This window comes from Mytilus trossulus, chromosome 8 (genome assembly GCF_036588685.1).
Source record: "Mytilus trossulus isolate FHL-02 chromosome 8, PNRI_Mtr1.1.1.hap1, whole genome shotgun sequence".
In the NCBI taxonomy this organism is placed as follows: Eukaryota; Metazoa; Mollusca; class Bivalvia; order Mytilida; family Mytilidae; genus Mytilus; species Mytilus trossulus.
In genome coordinates, this window is record NC_086380.1 from 77,965,179 (window position 1) to 77,987,277 (window position 22,099).

The 22,099-nt window shown below is 31.1% G+C and overlaps 1 protein-coding gene across 3 annotated transcripts in view; it reads right to left on the minus strand.

The window, feature by feature from the left end:
* Positions 1–2,487: 2,487 nt before the first annotated feature.
* LOC134681429 (eukaryotic translation initiation factor 4E transporter-like) overlaps positions 2,488–22,099 on the minus strand; it is a 41,699-nt gene continuing 22,087 nt past the window's right edge. For 2 of the 3 annotated variants that reach the window (XM_063541054.1, XM_063541055.1), the window contains exons 18-24: positions 21,281–21,386; positions 20,597–20,696; positions 19,695–19,909; positions 18,755–18,899; positions 12,995–13,357; positions 12,114–12,353; positions 2,488–11,596 (exon numbers count right to left, since the gene is read on the minus strand). In XM_063541054.1, coding sequence (XP_063397124.1) covers positions 11,415–11,596; positions 12,114–12,353; positions 12,995–13,357; positions 18,755–18,899; positions 19,695–19,909; positions 20,597–20,696; positions 21,281–21,386 — 1,351 coding nt within the window. In that variant the 3' untranslated portion in view covers positions 2,488–11,414. The remainder of the gene's footprint in view (positions 11,597–12,113; positions 12,354–12,994; positions 13,358–18,754; positions 18,900–19,694; positions 19,910–20,596; positions 20,697–21,280; positions 21,387–22,099) is intronic. The other variant, XM_063541056.1, reaches the window with a different exon arrangement.

Sequence of the window (22,099 nt, forward strand, 5' to 3'; positions counted from 1 at the left end):
AAAGTTTATATCGTGTTTTTGACCGTTGGCAGTTTTCGTAGGTCATCTCGATAGTTAAATAGATGGCGTTTAAACTTAAATTCATACGAAATTCTTATATATTTATCATCGAGTACATGCATTGTGTACTGTTTATTTCAGACTTTGGATATACGTTTAAGTATGTTATAAATCAAATATGAGAATTTGAATCAAATCGGTGAATATGAACTTGACAGCTAATGCCCTTTGAATATACTATCAATACCTGTTTATTATCTAAAAAGTAGTAAAAACGGAAACAAAGGTAAATCCCTCACAATGTTTGTATTAATATATATACATGATCTATGTAGATAGAGTTTTTGAGTAAATCGGACTGTAAAATGAATTAGAAAACATATTTATTAAACGGATTGCTTTGAATTTCCAGTTTTGGCAAGTCATAGGCAAACTCAGTGGTTGTCGTTTGTTGGTGTGTTTCATATTTTGTTTTTGTACATAAATTCGGCCGCTAGTTTTCTCGTTTGAATTGTTTACATTGTCACTTCGGGGTATTTTATGGCTGACTATGCGGTACGGGCTTTGCTCATTGTTGGAGGCCGTACGGTGACTTATACTAGTAGTTGTTAATTTCTGTGTCAGTTGGTCTTTTGTGGGGAGTTGTCTTTAATATTGACAATCATATCACACCTTCTTTTTAATTATCAATGGATGTAGCAGCTGAGTAGTCAACTTCAAAAACTCATAGACTAACTGTGTGTCAATCTACGGAGTAGCTTCGGATGTCAACCTTCAACGAGTAAAAAGATAATGTATATGAATAACTTGGCAAATAAACGTTTTAACAGTGTATTCAATTCGGTTTTCATTCAATTCAAACAGTCTTATGTTTTAAGCAATAAGCGTATCCGCCTATCAACAGAAGTATTATGGAAAATCAATTTAAAAAAAAAAACAAGAATGTGTCCACAGTACACGGATGCCCCACTCGCACTATCATTTTCTATGTTTAGTGGACCATGAAATTGGAATAAATTCTCTAATTTGGCATTAAAATTAGAATGATTTTATCAAAGGGAACATGTATACAAAGTTTCAAAATGGTTGGACTTCTACTTTATCAAAAACTACCTTGACCCAAAACTTTAACCTGAAATTTGCACTATCATTTTCTATGTTCAGTGAACCGTACAATTGGGGTCAGAACTCGAATTTGGCATTTAAATTAGAAAGATCATATCATAGGGCACATGTATACTACGTTTCAAGTTGATTGGACTTCAACTTCATCAAAAATAACTTGACCAAAAACTTAAACCTGAAGCGGGACAGACGGACGGACGCACAGACCAGAAAACATAATGCCCCCCTACTATCGTAGGTGGGGCATAAAAAAAAAATCAGAAACAGGATATCAACAGACTGAGTTTGTTGAACTGCTACTTCACCTCTTTATGTACATGGGTATCATCATGACAAATCAACATTCAACGGGTCACAAACTCTTTATTCACTTTGTTTGTATATAAATAGATGAATTAATGAGGAAAGTCATAGTCTGGTATAAACATCCAAGGTGTTGATCAAGTTGATTGGTGGATACTTGTATCTATTTTGAAGATGACGTTAATAAAAATTATGGGTCTATCATAACAACAAGAATAAAAGAACAGAGTTCCAATGTCCCCTGCATTGCACTTATTTATTTAATCAATTCCAAGGGGCAAACACTTTTTTTTTTAAAGTTGATCGTCCACCATTTTAGTGGATATAAACCTAAAGTATATTTTTTATGAAAATCTGCCAAGAATTGTACCCGTGAGAGTTTTAACGAGGCCTTTTTCATAAATTTTATATTTCCAAGGGAAATAACTGTTTAAAAAAAGTGTCCCCCATTTAGAACTTGTTCGAGATATTGTTTTCTTTGTTGACACATTTGTTTCTCTTTATAGTGATTAAAATTATAACACAAGGTTGACTAATGTACCCTATTTTTCATTTTACAATATTTACCTATTTTTGTTTTGTTCACACATTGTTGTCAATATAATGGAATTGGAATTGTATGCGAGTGCCATGCAAGTGACGGGTTTAGCTAGCTATAAAACAAGGCTTAATCCACCATATTCTACCAAATAAAAAGCCTGTACCAAGCCAGGAAAATGACATTTGTTCTCCATTCTTTTGATTTGTTTTGAGCTTTTTATTTTACAATTTGATGATGGACACTCCGTTTCGAATTTTCATAGGAGGTCGGTATTTTTGTTATTTTACTTTTTTTGGATTGAGTAGAAACCTTCATTGAAATTTCAAGAGGATCACATTTGAAATGAAGGCAATTCTTATGACAACAAAGTGATAGCAGATGTAAGAATGAACGATTAGACTGATAACTTCATTGGTTTGGGTATAATAAGAACAAAATCTAAGGAAAAAGTGCTATTATTCTGATTAACAAAAGCACATTTAAAGTTATAATTCTACAAACAAACAAAAAGACAAACAGCAATTTAATATGTTTATTCTTAATTGTCAGAAGCTCTTAAATGACAAATACAACTTCTGTTTTGTCAAGTACAATAATACAATTCAAAAAAATGTGAACAAAAATATACACCAAAAAATTCTTACCATTCAACGAGCTTCACGTTAATCATTACAGTGTATGGAGCTGTCTACTATAGACACAACAGCTAAAGATTGAAATGTTCTAAAACAATATAAACACATAATCAATAGTAGATACTGTGAACTCATTAGTATTGCTTGGATACCAATTTTCGTGGATTTCGTGAGTACAGGGGAACCACGAATTTAAATGTTCAACAAATTATAAATTTTCTAAAGGAAAGTATGCAGACTTTGTCAAAACCACGAAATTAAATATACATGAATATGCAAGTCTTCTTTAAACAACGAAAATTGGTACTCATGAAAATAAATGAATCCACAGTAGTGCCCCCTTGGTAAAGTGCCCCCTTTCTGAACCCTAAAGCTATTCATCTGGTATTGGAAAGGGATAAAAACTTAAATGATAGAAAAAAACTGGACAAATATCTATTGATATATATCGTCGTTGCTTGAATAGCAGATGGTTTTAATAATTTGTGGTAAAAGGAATTCTTTTAATCTTCCACTAACAGTAAACAATGGTAGGCTATTTAAGTAAAAAATTAAATAAAGCAAATTGATACGAGGGAGCAGTGATTTATAAACATGACCTTTCATTTCATTTCTCCTCTCCAGTACAATAAAAAAACTATTGAACAAGAGATATGTTGTGCCGGTGTGTAATTTTGATAGAATAATGTAAATATTGAAGTTTAAATAGCATGTAAACTATGAAATCATTTGAAGTACAAATATGAACTACACTAAGGGTTCCCCTTAAACTGATCTAATCACTAACTAATACATTGCTGATACCACTGTCAAATCCACCATGGTCAGCATGTCCAAAAGTCTTGCCATGGAGATTTGGAAGAGGCATGACAAATAACCAGGTTTCAGTTCTTCACATCAACTCAACCTAATTTTGATTCTAATATGAACTAATAACTTGGCAAAACACTCTTTCAGTCTATTAGTGTTATCTTTTTTATGATGTGAAGAAATATAAATTAAAAATTTCAGTGAAAAAAACAACTTAAAATCAAATATTGACCATATACAAGAAGTTTCCAACATGACATTTTTCTTTCATCTCACTGTTTTTACTGAAGTAAACAAAAAGATATCCATTATACAATTACTATGTTTACAAAAATAACAAAAATTCTTACTCCCAAAATACTGCTTATCAACTGTACTAATCATTAACACCTTGTATACAATGATATCAAAAAATATTACACAAACATTGAATATACAGTATACTGTAAACCAACTTCTTTTCACAGATATTTAATTTCGCGTTTGGTACTATCTAGGCCACTTCCCGGCTATTTAATTTCGCGATTTTCTAATTTACTTGAGTTGTTCAAATAAAAAAGATCCAAGTGATACATTTTCGCGACGATTTTAATTCGCGTTATTTTTCTACTCGCGAAAGTCGCGAAAATAAATCACTCGCGAAATTTAGTTGGTTTACAGTAAATAAGATACAAGTATTAGTGTCCACAACAGGAATGTTCACAAATGAACTGGGATTAAATATTTCTTACAGCTAATTTCCTAATGCATGTAGAGCTAGACTTTGGTTAGCTTGCCTGCTTAGTTTGTATATTGTACAATTAAATTTGAATATAATATATACAGGTTTAACTATGTCATATATATGGTTGAAGATGTCAATCTTAATAGCTTAAATAAACATTTATACAAACAAAACAGGCAAGCTTACGAAATTTTTTCTCTTCAAGCATTAGGAAATAATTAGCTGTTATATTGTTCCATTAGCCACCATAAATTAACCTCCACACTTAATACTCATTTATCTCCCTTTTTGTTCAACCTGATTTACCTCCCTTCTTTTCATTTTTTTTTATTTATAATTTTCTAGGTGCGACGAGCATTTCTGGTATTTGCATACACTAACATTGCAATTTAAAATGTCAGTATCCATGAAAATTCAAGATGAAATTAGACAGGTGTTTATCTATTCTGGATGAAAAATAAAACTATTTCTTATTTAACAAATGAATATTTAAATAGTGACATAATGTCCAGGACCTTTTCCACACTATTCACTTAAAATATGGTCATTGTAAGAAAAGCAGAAATCTAAAAGCTGGTAAAATTGTAACTGTTGCCTAAATTTACAACAGGGAGCAGGATATCTTTGCACCTTGTCAATACTACACTATAACTTCAGCAGCTTAAGTAGGTGAATCTTGGAAGAGTTTTCCTCGTGAATGTTTTTATGAAACAGACTTGTATTTTCTGTGTCAAGATCCTTTATTCTTTTATTCTGGCCCCTTTTTATTTTCCTACACGTGATGCAGTAGTTGTTTGTGCGAATACTTAAAAATAAGCCTATATCTGTAGATGGAAGTGGATTTGTAGTACTTGAACAGTATAGGCAAACTGGAAGGCTAAATATCACTGACACATTTTAAAACTCTTCATATTTGCATTGGGTATAAGTTCTAAATTAATCTGCTCACGTTCTAATGTAATATAAACACAATAAGACAGAGATTGAAAGCTTCTGAACTTACTCCTCATTGACCAGGAATAAAATGTAGAACAGAAATGGGAAATGCGTCAAAAAGACAACAACTCGACCATAGAGAAGAAGGAACACAATATGGAAGTGAAAATTTATTGAATATATTTTTTTCTCCTACTTCACAAGAACTGAACCAGGCAAACCAATCATCCATCCATATTTTCACAATCCAAGCACACAAATGACAATATCATGAACCTGAGACAAATATCACAACTAAGAGCTTCTTTCTTAATCAAACTTCTTGTAAGAAAGTGTTGTTCCTTTCAAAACAAAATACTAAGCCTCAGAAGACTAAGACGCTATCAAGACTATTTTTTCATGAACATTTTTCTAAAGGACACCCAAAAGTTGTAGTTAAAAGATGCAATAGCTGTATTTTTTAAATTTCCCACAAATTAACATTCAATGCTGTTAAACTGTAGGCAATCAATTTTCTTCTAGAAACTTTAATTTTATTGTTTCCCTGGATAGAAATTGTTATAGAAATTCAAATTTTGTTGTTTTTGTGGACAGAAATGTCAATACAAAATAGTAGTATAACAGCCTAAAGATCTAAATCAGTAAAAATAGTCCTTTCGAAAAATTAAAGGTTTATCAATTTTGTTTCACTTTTATTTATAGCTTATGAGAGCTTATAAACTTAGCAGCAGTGATTTATTTTTTTCTTCAAAAACTATCTCTTAAGGACACACAGTATCTACAAACAGATTTACCATAAAAAGATTTTTGTTTGTTAGGAAATATATATATAGAACTCTGGAAGAAAGAAACTTAGGATACACAACCTTTCTTTAATAGATTAAACTATGTATAATACATCCCTTTGTATCAGAGAAACTTTAAATAGATAAAAAAAAAACATAGTACCCATTCATGAAATAATACTGTAATTCACTACTTGCATAAAACATACAGAATAATTATTTTTTTCTAGTCACCAATTTAACACAAACATTTTTACATTAAATATTAATCATATCATTCAGTTATAGAAATCCACCCTTCCATCGTTATAACTCTTACCAGAACAATAATCAAAATGTGTAAACAACTTCCTTGCAGTATTTAGTTTTAAGGATTTTAATGTCTCTATCTTTGTTGGCAGTGAAGTTAAAATAAAACTTTCCATTGCAGTTGAAATATATCTGATGTCATGGAGTACTCTACATCATTGAAATTTACAAGTAATTTAAACACCAGCCTTTAGTTTTATAGTGTGCATTTAGTACATAAAGTTACAGAACGAAATAACCACTTTTTCCCCCAGTAAATGGCTAGGTATTGCCCTAATACAAAAAGATTTTTTTGTGTCGCCCTCAATCTATTTCCAAAGAAAACTTTATTTTCTAACACTCGCCAGTCAATATTAACCTCTACTAGACAATAACAATCAAAACCAAGGAGTAAACTAAAAGAGAAAGATCTTTTTGGTCTTAAATTGGAAAACAGTTATGATTTTCAGAATAATATCATTCATTGATTGTTGGCTGCTTAATGTCCAGTGGCTCATACAATATCAAATACCAAAGCAAATTTTTAGCACACTCTACTTATAGCACTGTGACCATCCTTCTTCAACAGTGGATTTAAAAACAACAAATTTACTCAAAATCATAAAATACTGCAAACACAGTTACCCTAATTGAACATTTTATTGATTTTCCTTTTTTTATACATTTTAAACTTTAATAAAAGATAAAAGACAAAATTACATTTGCAAGCACTTTTTTTCATAAATACACAAATTTACTTTGAATATAACATGTAATACTAGATATGTCAACATTATCTGATAAAAACAGAAAAAAACACACCATACACACATATACATGGACGCATTCATCTGCAACTTCCTTCCAAAATCTCACAATCGTGTACCCTTTCCTACCAAAATAAACAACACACAATAGTTCACAAAAAATGAGTAAAGGGGTGTCTCAAAGTGTCATGTTTTACTCCTAAACTTGTTTTCAACCAATTTTTACTAGTGTTCCATTCTATTTAATTTTGGTGAAGTATTTAACAAACAAAAACATACCATGTTGTCTCTCCCACAGAACTCCACTGAATCTAAGTTTTAGACAATATGTTCCACTGAAACAATACCATGCTTGGTTTTTATAGTCCAACAATTGGTAGGAATTGAACAGAAAACAATATTATTTTTTTTTAAAAGTTGGCCATTACATTCCATTAAAATATGCCCAGTCATCCAGTCAAAACAACAGATTTTGTCTTCTGTAAAACTTTCAATCCATGCTAATGAGACGGCTATCGCAATAATAAAAGTTGTTTAAATGTTTTGATTGAGTAATCTCCCTTTGAACATTCAGTACTTCCCTTTAATCTGAAAGGTAAATACTTAGAGAGAAAAAATATCTTAAAAAAGACAGATGTTTCAAAATAGTCTGAGAAAATCACAACAAAACATAAATAGGTTTGTCCACTAAGAAAAAAATTCTACATGACATTTTGAGACACTCAGTAAATATTGAAAATGAAAATAAATTCTTACATCATCAAGTTTATAACATTTTTTTTTAATATTTACACACTATTTACAAGAATTTACTATACCATTACAAAAGAAATATGTGCAAAACTGAAAATGACATTAGCATGGGATACTGAACTGTTATAATGTGAAGTATATCAATTGCACAAAACGACCACAGATATTATATGCCATTTATTTTTTAGTATTTATTTATGGGCAGTTGACGTTGATTTGAAAAGGGAAGACAAAAATATTTAACAATTTGAATAACAGTAAGGTATGACATTTCTATTTATAAACACCCATTTCTATTTATAAACATCCACTTCTATTTATAAACATTCATTTCTAATTATTACACCAAACATTTTTATTTACACAAAACAGAGCAATATATAGACAACACATACATGTACAAAATAAACAAATAACAATTAATGACTATTAATATGATAACCCAAGAAATACTTTATTTATCTCTCTGAATTGTAAACGGTTTTAACTTTTTTAAAGTATGTTTGAAAAAAACGATCCAAGTAAACACTTTTTTAAATGAAAAAAACATCATTTACAGTGAAATCATGGGAAAATCTATAATGAGAGTTTAGAACAAGAATTAATTGTAAAATTAAGACATAGTTCTTAATTAAACATAATTTTACTAGTCTATGTTACTCTCATTCCAGAAGAAAAATGAATTTATCAAACATTAACTCAAATCAGTTAATACAGAAAATGCCCCTAGTGTATGGTAACATAAATTGTATATAATAGTGTAATTCCTATGTAGACAAAGTAATCATACAATGATAAATGAACGTATTGGAAAATAATATTTACAACATTATATAAAGGATAAATATTCTATAAAATCTAAATTTTGTTAGAAGTCATAACTGTTGTTGTTTGTCTTTTAGCATCTCTTGCTTCTGAGGCAAATTTCCTCAAAACATTGTCAATTTCATAACTTATAAATAAAATTGAGATTTTATAGAAAAAGCAATGTTTTGTAAAACTGAGATCATAAGAATAATTCAAACAATTTTCATTAATTTTCTCTCAGATTTCTGACATTCACAAAAATTAGAGTTATCAGAGGCCAAACAAATTTATAAAAATCAAGTTTTCTCATTAAATCCTTTTTTCTTATAAAAAAAAACCTCATTGATTTTGAATTACTCATGGAAGTCTTTGTTCACAGAAATAACAAGTGGCCCTATAAGAAGCCAATCTTTGAGTTGCATAAATTATTTATTTCAGATAGATGATAATAAATAATAATAGCAACAAACTGCTTAAAAGTTATATAAACCATACCCGTGCCAGGGGGGGGGGGGGTTCAAACGACCCCCCCCCCCCTTGAAAACAAATAAGCACTGTTAAAGTCAATGTTCTGTTCAAATTTTGACTGTAAAAGTCGAGTTTGTGAGACCAACGAACCCCTCTTTCGAAATTTCTGGCTACGGGCTTGAAGAAACCTTCTGATTTGCTTGGCCTTTGACAAAATCAAAATCCACATCAGCACAAGAAAAATATATCAAAATAAAACAACTGTTAAAACACAGCACTAAAATATTTAGAAAAATTATTCACAAAGAATTGAACAGACCGCTATAAGAGAATGTTCTTAAATCTTAAGCACTGTAAAACAATAACATATAGAATTCACTTATTCTCATCATATGAACACATATTTATACATGTAAATCACATATTCTAATGATAATGTAATAGTGATATACTATTATGAAGAAATTTTTGAATCATTTCACATTTTCACGGTTTTGTTTACTAGATGACTAATCTTAATCTAAATGTCAAATCAATGGCTTTCTATTGTGTTATTCCATTTAAAACTTTTGTTTTTACCTCCCCATGCAATACTAGACTATTTTCTATTGAATGTCCTAAAATTACTTAAGACAATAAAAAAAAATTATAAAATGAACTAATCTTAAGGATGAATGTTACCAAATGTACACATATTTACTGAAACATTACCTTTCATTTTCATTTTCATAAAAACAAACCCTAGTATAATAATTTAAAAACATTGGCTTTTATATTTATATAAAGCACTTAAACCAAAAGCAGAGTATCCTAAGGGTCTGAATGAAGTCACTGCTTTAAGGATCATATATCTATTTCTGTAAGCATGATTGGGGCAAACCACATATCAATATATGATGGCTTTTTAATGTATACATCATGTATGCTTAAAGCTTGAATAAGTTAAACATATGCTCCCTAATGCAGATTGGTCAAAATTTGTATTACTAATAGTACATCTTAATACATAAAACACTAAAAACTTTATATGCAAAATGACCTTTTGTTTTCAGAGAAATAAGCAATACACATATTTATTTTTCTAACATACAAAAGTAAATTCTTTACAGCTATGTACATACAACAATGATTTTGTTTGCAAAATCTTAACTGGAATTTGATTTGTAAGATAAATCTAAATATCCATGTTTCTTTGTAAAATAAATCTAAACATCCATGTTTCTTTGTAAAATAAATATAACATCCATGTTTCTTTGTTTTAATCAAAACCCCACGCTCGTTCACTTTTTTTAATATAACAATTTTAAAGCTTGAAAATTTACCAAACCTACTGCATATCTATCAGCCCCATCATATTTAAACTGAACAGGATTATGCTTTAGAATACCATCAACTGGGAAACAACAGTATCCTATTAACATAATAAGCTTATACTTGGCAGTGAAATTTATTTTTTAAAGATATCCAAACTCCAAAGTGAGGCTTAGACCATTGATAAGACCTCTGACTTGCTTTAACATTGGCCATGTTTGTTGAAACCCAGAGTAGAGAGTAGATATATGTTTAATTCTTTTACAAACAAAATCAAAACATTAAATAACACCAGACTATTTACAAATGTACAGAAAGATGACTTTGTCAGAAAAAATATTAATAAAACAAAAAATATATATAAACATCTGTTACAAAATGCCAAGCACTTTTCTTGTGTTCAAAAATAATGAAATGACTAGTACAGACACAACTGGTCTGTCTTCAAATACAGAAACAACTCGATAGCACAAAAATAACAGTTTCTAAATAACATTAATATTCCTGGAGGTTTTAACTGAGAGATGATATACTGTTTATTTACAGTGAAACTGACGAGTTGATTGTGTGATATGTTACATCTGCCAAGTAAACGACAAAAAAAAAGACATTTTATTTACAAAATCAACCAATCGAAAAAGAAATTAACACATATATACATACATTTTCATTTTAAGGATATACAATCAATATTACATATTCATGGAAAGAAAAAAATATACACTCACAAAAAAATCTGAGCGAAAACAACATTTCTGTACACAAAATTGATATTTACAGAGACAAAAGAAAGTTTCCGAGTTGTAACTAAGCAATCGAGCAAAAAGTATGTATCACTGTTTCCTGTATTAGGTACCACACTAATGAAAACCTGTAATTTATAAATTGACAAAAAAGCTTTATTAAAGACCTTGTGCCAAGCTTACAAAATCGTTGGATTAGATAACAGAGTTGATGTCATTATACATATAAATTGTTCATATGAGTCTGTCTGAACACCACATGAATCTATCACCACTATATATGCCATTGTTATCTCCCCTTTTCCAATGATAATCACATTGTAAGTAATGGGAAGTCTATTATAAAATGATGCCACCATATTTCCTGTTAAAGACCTCACAGATCGTTAGGAAATAGGACATCATTCCACCACTGAATTTAACACCGTTCAATTTCGTCAACCGTCATGACTCTGGTTCCCTGTTGAGGAAGGGGTGGCATGTTGGGTATCTGTCCTTTCAGCACATCATTACCAAACCACTTGAACAGATTGGGTTCTCCTGGTTTTGTTAGGTTGTTATTCCCGTTATACAATCCTGGAGAAACAGGGCTACCCATTGCTGAAATGTTAAAATATGAAATTACTGATACACAAAAGACAATTGCTATCTTAATGAATTTTTGGTAGAAGATTTTTTTTCTATAACAAAACTTTAATCAAAATTATTTTTTTTCAAAGAATATCACTACACTAACTTTCTTGATGATTTACTGCATGGTAAAAACAAAAACAAGTTTCCTAAAGTAAAAACATGAAAGTGTGGCAATTTTCAGTCTACTAGATCTTTGACATAGTGCTGGTGTCACTCGCCTTTAAATCTTTTAAGTTTTTTCCTACTCCATGGCAAAAAATGTCACTACAGTTAGTTTAAATTGCTATATTAACACTGAGCTTTGACCCATTGACTTAAAAGTTAATAGAGGTCTTCTTCAAACCCAAGACACAATATACAGTAAAGATTATAAAGATATGGTACCCCTACCCCCGCCCCCACCCCACCCTAAATGTTTGTTTTTTTAAACCAATCCTAAATAACCCATTGACATCCCCCCTCTTAAGCAGATAGTATCACTAACATTGTTTCTGAGATAGTGCATGTGGTGACAAAGCACGGCTCATGGCAACGTTGACTCCCATTGAGTTGGGTATATTAAGTCCCGCCGACTGCAAAGAGGTCCGTGGACTCATTGTAGAAGGTGGATAGATTCCACGAATACCTTGAAGTCTAGGGTCCATCATCCTCTGCTGCTGTTGCTGGGCCTGTAGAGCCATCTGATTCAGGTGGTTTATTTGGTTTATCTGATTCAGTGCATTCACTACAATGTAACAATAATCAATTAGATATAGTGAGGATTGATTATTATTCCTGGGTACAAACAATTGTTGATTTCATAGGTAAATATGGACCACATATGGAAAATATATTACTAAAATACTAGTACTATACCTATGGGTTAATGTGTTGTGTTTAAAAAAAATAAAATTATAGCGTTTGTGTGTGTGTAAGTGCTTAGTGTATTTACTATAGCTTTATGTTTCTGTGTGTGTGTGCTTAGTAGGCAACCAATGTGTCTTCGGACGACAACGACGACATCATACCATTATACAATCCCAAATTTTTTTGGGGTTGTATAAAAAATAGTACAAATGAAAATACATTATAATGCAATACATAGCTTAGCCTAGGTTATTTTGTGCGTCTTTAACTATCAGAAACATCATTCAGGGATCTAGTGATCATATATACCTTTGACTCCATTTAACTATTTCATCAAAATCTCTGATGGTTAGGGAGAAAATACATGTCAGAGTCATCCAAAACTAACAAAATCTGTATCCAAGTGTTAAAATGTTACAAAATTTTGTTTTATTGTGGAATAAATTTTCATCATAGTGTCAGAACAAGAAAAGTACACAAAAGTACAACATCCATTATAAATACATTTGCCTAAATTACCTCTAGCTGTAGCTGGTGATATACCTCCCTGCATCATCTGTTGTAGAACAAGAGGACTTGGACTCATATTAACACCTCCTTGTGGAATAGGCATACGTCCAGTGATTGGAATGCCCATTGAAAAGTTCTGCGACACCGGCGTCCCAACGATGGGTCTTGTGAGTGGATTGGGGGAAATGTTCATTGGTCTAGGTGGCATGTTGGGTGATGCCGTCTGTAATGTGTTCTGTCCCATTATAGCCCTCTGTTGTATACTGGCAGAGGACAGAGGAGTATTTAGTTGCTGTGACACAGAGAACTGTCTCATAGGTACCTGGTTAGGTGTCATTACACCTGTTACGCTACTAGTACTAACATTCACTGCTGCAAAGATAAGACAGAAAGAAACTTAATAATCTAATATCTATCCAATTCTACCTATGCACTACAGGTAATCAAAATCAAAAAGATATTTTACCTGCTAGAGCAGTTTGAAATATTTGTGATACTTCTTAAAGAGCAATATAAAAGGCTTATTAACTGGGTGAATAATTGCCCATTAAAACAAAGAACTTGAAGAAAGACTTAGCAGTTATTATTTTTGATAGACAAATATTCTGAAATCCAAATTACTTCTTTATATTTCACACTTGTTTTTAAAAAAACATCCGTTAAATTACAGTTTTCCCTAACAGAAATAGTTTTTAGCATTGACCTATTATCTATGCAACACCATTTATAAAATGGTCCACAAAACAATAAGTCAAACTGGTCATTCTTGATTAAGTTTTTAATGTAGCACACAACAATGCCGCTGTCATATGGTATTTTGAACCCCCTAAAAATTGAACCCGGGGTCAAAATACCATGCGGTAAAATGACCCCGGGGTCATTATACCGCATGGTATTTTGACCCCGGGGTCATCTTTCACATATGGTATTTTGAATCCCCCTGCGGTATATTGAACCCCCCTGTTTTGGAGAAATAGTATTGCAGATAATCTTATTTACAATTTATTGGCTATTATTTTTTTTTAATTAGAGGTTATGAGTAGGGGGTTCAATATACCGCAGGGGGGTCAAAATACCATGGCTATATAAAAGTTTACAAAATATCTTTTCCAGTATGCTAAATACATATAAAATACTTATTGGAATATTATAACTATATTAAGGAGTTAGATTAGTTTGGATTTTTGAAATTCAAGGTCTATAGTAGGGGGTTCAATATGCCGCAGGGGGGTCAAATTACCATGGCTAAGTAAAATTTTCAAAATATCTTTTCCAGCATGTTGAATACATACAAATTACAATTTGGAGTATTATTACTATGTTAAGGAGTTAGAATAGCTTGAATTTTTGAAATTCAAGGTCTATGGTAGGGAGTTCAATATACCGCAGGGGGGTCAAAATACCATGGCTAAGTAAAAATTTTCAAAATATCTATGCCAGTTTGTTAAATACATACAAACTACTTGACGGAGTATTATAACTATGTTAACGAGTTTGAAAAGCTAGATTTTTTTGAAATTTAAGGTCTATAGTAGGGGGTTCAATATACCGCAGGGGGGTCAAAACACCATGGAAATTATTTTTTTCAAAACATTTTTTCCAGGATGTTTAATGCATACAAACTACTTATTGAAGAATAATTACTATGTTAAGGAGTTAGAATAGCTAGAATTTTTGAAATTTAAGGTCTATGGTAGGGGGTTCAATATACCGCAGGGGGGTCAAAATACCATGGAAATTATTTTTTTCAAAACATTTTTTCCAGGATGTTTAATGCATACAAACTACTTATTGAAGAATTATTACTATGTTAAGGAGTTAGAATAGCTAGAATTTTTGAAATTTAAGGTCTATGGTAGGGGGGTCAATATACCGCAGGGGGGTCAAAATACCATGGAAATTATTTTTTTCAAAACATTTTTTCCAGGATGTTTAATGCATACAAACTACTTATTGAAGAATTATTACTATGTTAAGGAGTTAAAATAGCTAGAATTTTTGAAATTTAAGGTCTATGGTAGGGGGTTCAATATACCGCAGGGGGGGTCAAAATACCATGGATTTTTTTTTTTTCCTTATATCTTTTCCAGAATTTTAAATACATACAAACTACTTATTGAAGTATTATTTCAATGTTAAGGAGTTTGAATAGCTAGAATTTTTTGAAATTTAAGGTCTATAGTAGGGGTTTCTATATAGTGCAGTGGGGTCAAAATACCATGGAAATTATTTTTTTTCAAAACATTTTTTCCAGGATGTTTAATGCATACAAACTACTTATTGAAGTATTATTACTATGTTAAGGAGTTAGAATAGCTAGAATTTTTGAAATTTAAGGTCTATAGTAGGGGGTTCAATATACCGCAGGGGGGTCAATATACCATAGAAATTATTTTTTTTCAAAATATTTTTTCCAGGATGTTAAATGCATACAAACTACTTATTGAAGTATTATTACTATGTTAAGGAGTAAGAATAGCTTGAATTTTTGAAATTTAAGTTCTATAGTAGGGGGTTCAATATACCACAGGGAAATGCAGGGGGTCAAAATACCATGGAAATTATTTTTTTCAAAACATTTTTTCCAGGATGTTTAATGCATACAAACTACTTATTGAAGAATAATTACTATGTTAACTCATTGGCCCCTGAAGACACAGATATGCGTCATTTTTACTTTCGTTTTGCTCCCTGGTGACGCATATGTGCGTCTGAATCCGCCATTTTGTATTTCCCGAAAGACGCATATAAGCGTCATTTTGGTTGGGTCCCGTTTTTGTTAAACCTCTTCTGATTGGTTCCTAGTAGGAGCATGGCTTTAGTGTCACATGATTCTCCAATGAATATTTATGAGATTTACCACGTGGCACTGTTTTCATTCATAAAATACACATTGGAATTTTACTACAAAGTCATCGATCTGTGAAACGTAAACAATGGCCTTTTGAAAATGACAAAAGGGGACATTGCAAACAATGTTTGTCTAACAAAGTGAGAAAAAATGTTAAAATTAAACGTAATGGATGTGATGTCTCTATATGTCTGAGCTGATTCAGAGAATTTCATAAGAAATAATGGATAAATATATGGAAAATTATTACAGTGCAAAACTACGGTAGAGTGCAATAAACAAGGAAATAAAAATAAAAGTGAGAATGTATTAATTTTTATTTTACTTTATTTATAAAATATAACATATTATTGAAACAAAAAACAAAACCCAACAATCATATCTGTTTGATAAATATTTTTAATTGTTTTTTTAAAATACACCTATGTTTAAAATCTATGGCAGCCATTTTCCTTCAGGGAGAGGAATGCTACTGTTGAAAATCGAATCAGGAATATAGTGCAGTTATCTAAAAATAGATTCAGGGGGCAATGAGTTAAGGAGTTAGAATAGCTAGAATTTTTGAAATTTAAGGTCTATGGTAGGGGGTTCAATATTCGCAGGGGGGTCAAAATACCATGGAAATTATTTTTTTCAAAACATTTTTTCCAGGATGTTTAATGCATACAAACTACTTATTGAAGAATTATTACTATGTTAAGGAGTTAGAATAGCTAGAATTTTTGAAATTTAAGGTCTATGGTAGGGGGTTCAATATACCGCAGGGGGGTCAAAATACCATGGAATGTTTTTTTTTTCCTAACATCTTTTCCAGAATTTTAAATACATACAAACTACTTATTGAAGTATTATTACAATGTTAAGGAGTTTGAATAGCTAGAACTTTTTGAAATTTAAGGTCTATAGTAGGGGTTTCTATATACTGCAGTGGGGTCAAAATACCATGGAAATTATTTTTTTTCAAAACATTTTTTCCAGGATGTTTAATGCATACAAACTACTTATTGAAGTATTATTACTCTGTTAAGGAGTTAGAATAGCTAGAATTTTTGAAATTTAAGGTCTATAGTAGGGGGTTCAATATACCGCAGGGGGGTCAATATACCATAGAAATTATTATTTTTCAAAATATTTTTTCAAGGATGTTAAATGCATACAAACTACTTATTGAAGTATTATTACTATGTTAAGGAGTTAGAATAGCTTGAATTTTTGAAATTTAAGGTCTATAGTAGGGGGTTCAATATACCGCAGGTGGGTCAAAATACCATAGCAAAGTAAAATTTTCAAAATATCTTTTCCAGTATGTTAAATACATACAAACTACTTGTAGGAGTATTATAACTATGTTAAAGAGTTTGAATAGCTAGAATTTTTGAAATTTAAGGTCTATGGTAGGGGGTTCAATATACCGCAGGGGGTCAAAATACCATGGAAATTATTTTTTTTCCTAATATCTTTTCCAGAATTTTAAATACATACAAACTACTTATTGAAGAATTATTACAATGTTAAGGAGTTTGAATAGCTAGAATTTTTTGAAATTTAAGGTCTATAGTAGGGGGTTCAATATACCGCAGGGGGGTCAAAATACCATGGAAATTATTTTTTTCAAAACATTTTTCCCAGGATGTTTAATGCATACAAACTACTTATTGAAGTATTATTACTATGTTAAGGAGTTAGAATAGCTAGAATTTTTGAAATTTAAGGTTTAAGGTAGGGGGTTCAATATACCGCAGGGGGGGTCAAAATACCATGGAAATTATTTTTTTTCCTAATATCTTTAGACCCCCTGTTGTATATTGACTTCTATAGACCTTGATTTTCAAAAATTCAAGCTATTCTAACTCCTTAAAATAGTAATAATACTTTAATAAGTTGTTTGTATGTATATAACATGCTGGAAAAGATATTTTGAAAATTTTACTTAGCCATGGTATTTCGACCCCCCTGCGGTATATTGAACCCCCTACCATAGACATTCAATTTAAAAAATTCCAGCTATTCAAACTCCTTAACATAGTAATAATACTCCAATGTGTAGTTTGAATGCATTTTTTTAAACATGCTTGAAAAGATATTTTGAAGAAAAAAAAAATTCCTTTGTATTTTGACCCCCATTCCATGGTGTATTGAACCCCATCATATAGACCTTGAATTTTAAAAATCCAAGTTTTTCTAACTCCTTAACATAGTTTTAATACTCCAATAAGTAGTTTGTTTGTATTTAACATGCTGGAAAAGATATTTTGAAAATTTTACTTAGCCATGTTATTGTACCATGGTATATTGAACCCCCTACTATACATCTAGACCTTTCATGTTAAAATATCTTGCTACTGTAACTCCATAACATATTTATTATACTCCAATCAGTATTTTGTATTTATTTTATTAGTTTGAAAAGATGTTTTGAAAATTTTACTTTTTAAAATCAAGTGAGCCATGGTAATTTGACCCCCTCCCCCTTTTTCACCATGGAGAATTAAAACTTAAAAGTCTACCATTCTATATAAATATTTTAAATTTCAAAGAATTATAGTGTCCAAGCTACATGGTCTAGTTTTAATGCTTTAAGAAGTTTTTTGAATGAAATTTTGTTGGTTAAGACTTCAGAGCACTCATACCAAGCAAATATTTTTCTTTTAACCAATCATTGAAAATTGACCTCCCCTTCTTGTATAAATGATTTTTAATATTTGATTAGCTTTTATATAATTTTAAATGTTTTATTAATCATCTAAAACGAAAAAAACAGGGGGGTTCAATTTACCATGGGGGTTCAATTTTCCATACAGGGGGGGTTCAATTTACCATAGCGGTATTTTGACCCCGGGGTCAATTTACCATGGGGTTCAAAATACCATATGACACCGCCATTAGTAAGTTATTCTAAAAAACATGTAAAAACAAACCTTTGACAATTGGTCTACCAGGAGTGGATAGTTGTGTTGACAAAAGTGGTGGTGGTCCACTCATCTGTGGAAGTGGTCCATTGGCCTGCATCATGTTAGACATCATGTTTGGTCCAGGACGAGAATTTTTGTTTGCACCTGTTCCCTGATAGTAACATAAAGAAGACAGTCAGATTTTTCCTTCAAATTTATTGTAAAGATATGAAAGTAACATAAAAATAATTCATTGAAGTCCTTCTTTGTGCACAAAATATAATAAATTCAATTGATATATATAGAAGAAAGCAGGCAGAAGTTTTATTTGATTTTTATGGGAATTATCAAAAAATAAAATATATACATTTACTTGGACTTTATACTGTGAAGTTGTTTATTTTGAGTATTAACAAGGCTAAATTCTTTAAAATAATTTTTATTATGGGTTTTTGCTTACTCCAATTCTGTTACTCCATAAGGACCAAATGAACATGGGGAGCAAATGAACATGAGGGAACATTTTTGTGATTTTATCTTAATCAAGAAAATTTGCAAAAAATATATACATAGAAATAGTATGAGTCACAATTTGTAAAAGTGAACAATTAAAGGTCAAAGTACTGCCTTCAACATATTTTTTGTCTTTGTTACCATAATACACAAAGATATGGGTGTTTTATTTACCTGTTCAGTGTTCCCTGTACTGGACCCCATAGACCCTGAATTTTGTTTTTATTTACCTGTTCAGTGTTCCCTGTACTGGACCCCATAGACCCTGAATTTTGTTTTTATTTACCTGTTCAGTGTTCCCTGTACTGGACCCCATAGACCCTGAATTTTGTTTTTATTTACCTGTTCAGTGTTCCCTGTACTGGACCCCATAGACCCTGAATTTTGGTTTTATTTACCTGTTCAGTATTCCCTGTACTGGACCCTATAGACCCTAAATTTTGGTTTTATTTACCTGTTCAGGGTTTCCTGTACTGGACCCCATAGAGTATCCAGGAGGAGGCACATGAGTGTTGAACTGCTGATCTGACTGCGGACCATTCCTCGACTCTTGGTACTTGTTGTTCAGGTGTCTATCAATTTCATTATTTGGACTGTTGTGGTCTTCGTCATTTAACGACCCATCAGGTCGTATTAATTGTCTGATTGGTGGAGGAGGCGCTGGTGTTCCTAATAATAGGAGTGAGATCTTATTGTCATTTAAGAAAATATCACAATAAATAGTTTAAGATCACATAATTATACATACATGCTGTTATATTTTTTTTGCTGGCTAGTTCCATACCAAATAGATTAATTGATTGTTGGTTGCTTAACGTCCAGTGGCAAATATTTCATGCATATTCACAAGAACAAAATAGCATACTTTACTGTAGAACAATGTTGGAGAAAATTTCACATTAGGGCTAATCTCTTATCTGTTGATATTTTTTGTCATACTGAATTCTCTTACAGATTTCTTGAAAGTATAATTGCAGAAGACTAAAAATTTATTACCACAAAGAGTAAACATAATGGGAAAAACAGTTATGAAAATATAAAACCTGAAAGAAAACTTAAAAGTTATGTTGTCTGCACGGACAGTTTATGTATACATGTAACAATACCCTCATCTATTAAAGGTTTTAACTATAGTTTGAATGCTGATTGGATGCCAATGGTTTCAGGGTTCTTTAGATTTAATATTTAAGGCAGACCAAAATGCTTCTATCGATGTAAAACATTAAACTATTCATTAGAACCATTTATTTAAATATCAAAATTAATCATCCTAGATATAGCAATTTTTGAAGCTATATAAGCTGGTATATCAATAGGATAATAAATATCATGTTTTATCTCCATTATCTATCTTACCTTCTCCCATCTCTGGTTTCTGTTTGTCCTTTTCACTTGCTTTGTCTGAATGCATCTTTCGCATCACTGAAGTTGGCGTAAAAGCAACTGACACTGCAGGCTGAAAATTAAAAAAATATATACAATATTATATTTTTATGACATTGACCTTATATTGTCTGTAACTTAAACTAAAACATTGATATGTTTTATATAAATTTTAATAGTTTCAATGTAACAGGAAATCTGGGTCAAAATTTGGCTTGTATGTTTTTTTTGTCTGGTAAGTCTGGTCCTCTAATTAACATATACAGATATACAAAACTGAAAAACCTACAGGACAAATGAAATTTTTAAAATTAGATTGGTGTAAACACAACTCAGGGTAAATGTCAAAACCAAAGTCTGATATAGGACAGACAGACTAGAAAATATTTATGTAGGTAGGGCATGAGTACAAATACAAACATACATGTATCACTTTTAGAACACACTCAATAATTTATTAATAGTTACCCTACTTACAAATGGAAGGGGAAATTTCTGATTAATTTTTTTTTATAATTTCTTAGTTTTAAAATTCAAACATTGTAAAATGGCTAAATGCAGCAAACATTTATCTTGTATTCAGTGTTGATACTACCATTCTCGTTAATTTCTTGAGCATGACAACTGATATAAAGTGTTGTCTAGGACTTTACTTACCTTTGGTTGATTATTAACAATGACTGGATTGTTAGACATGGGCATTGGCATCATACTTGGTGACTTTGATGGAATAGGTGTTCCTGTAGGGTTAGGTGACTTGGCCCTAGAAATATTTGTATTACATATTATTACAACTTCAGTACTTAAAATCATATACTATATCTATTCAACACATCTTTTATTTATTTTTGTTTTGTTTTTATAAGTATGAGAAGAATTATCATTTCCTGCCTGTTAATAAAAGTAACCATATACTACATGTTCCTAAAGCAATGGTATTGAATATTTTGAGTGTATAATTTTAAAGACAATTGAGGTATGTATTTTTCTGTTATCTAACATATACAAGAATAGACTATTGTATAATTTGCTATAAGCCATAAGCTGGGAAAATTTTGTCGGAATGAAAAAAAGCTTTCATGATATATTATTTGGTTGCAAGTAAATTTGACTTCATGTCATTAGTATGCATGCAAAGTAGTAGTACATAAATGTGTTATATGATATTTATTACAGCTCAAACATAAGTGTGTCACATGATATTACAGCACAAACATAAGTGTGTCACATGATATTACAGCACAAACATAAGTATGTCACATATAATCAAAATATGATCAGCCACAATTGTCACTGTAACCAAGGAATTTTGAAAGGGAAACAAGAATGTGTCCTCAGTACACGAATGCCCCACTCGCACTATCAATTTCCATGTTTAGTGGACTGTGAAATTGGGGTAAAAACTCTAATTTGGCATTAAAATTAGAAAGATCATATCATAGGGAACATGTGTACTAAATTTGAAGTCAATTGGAC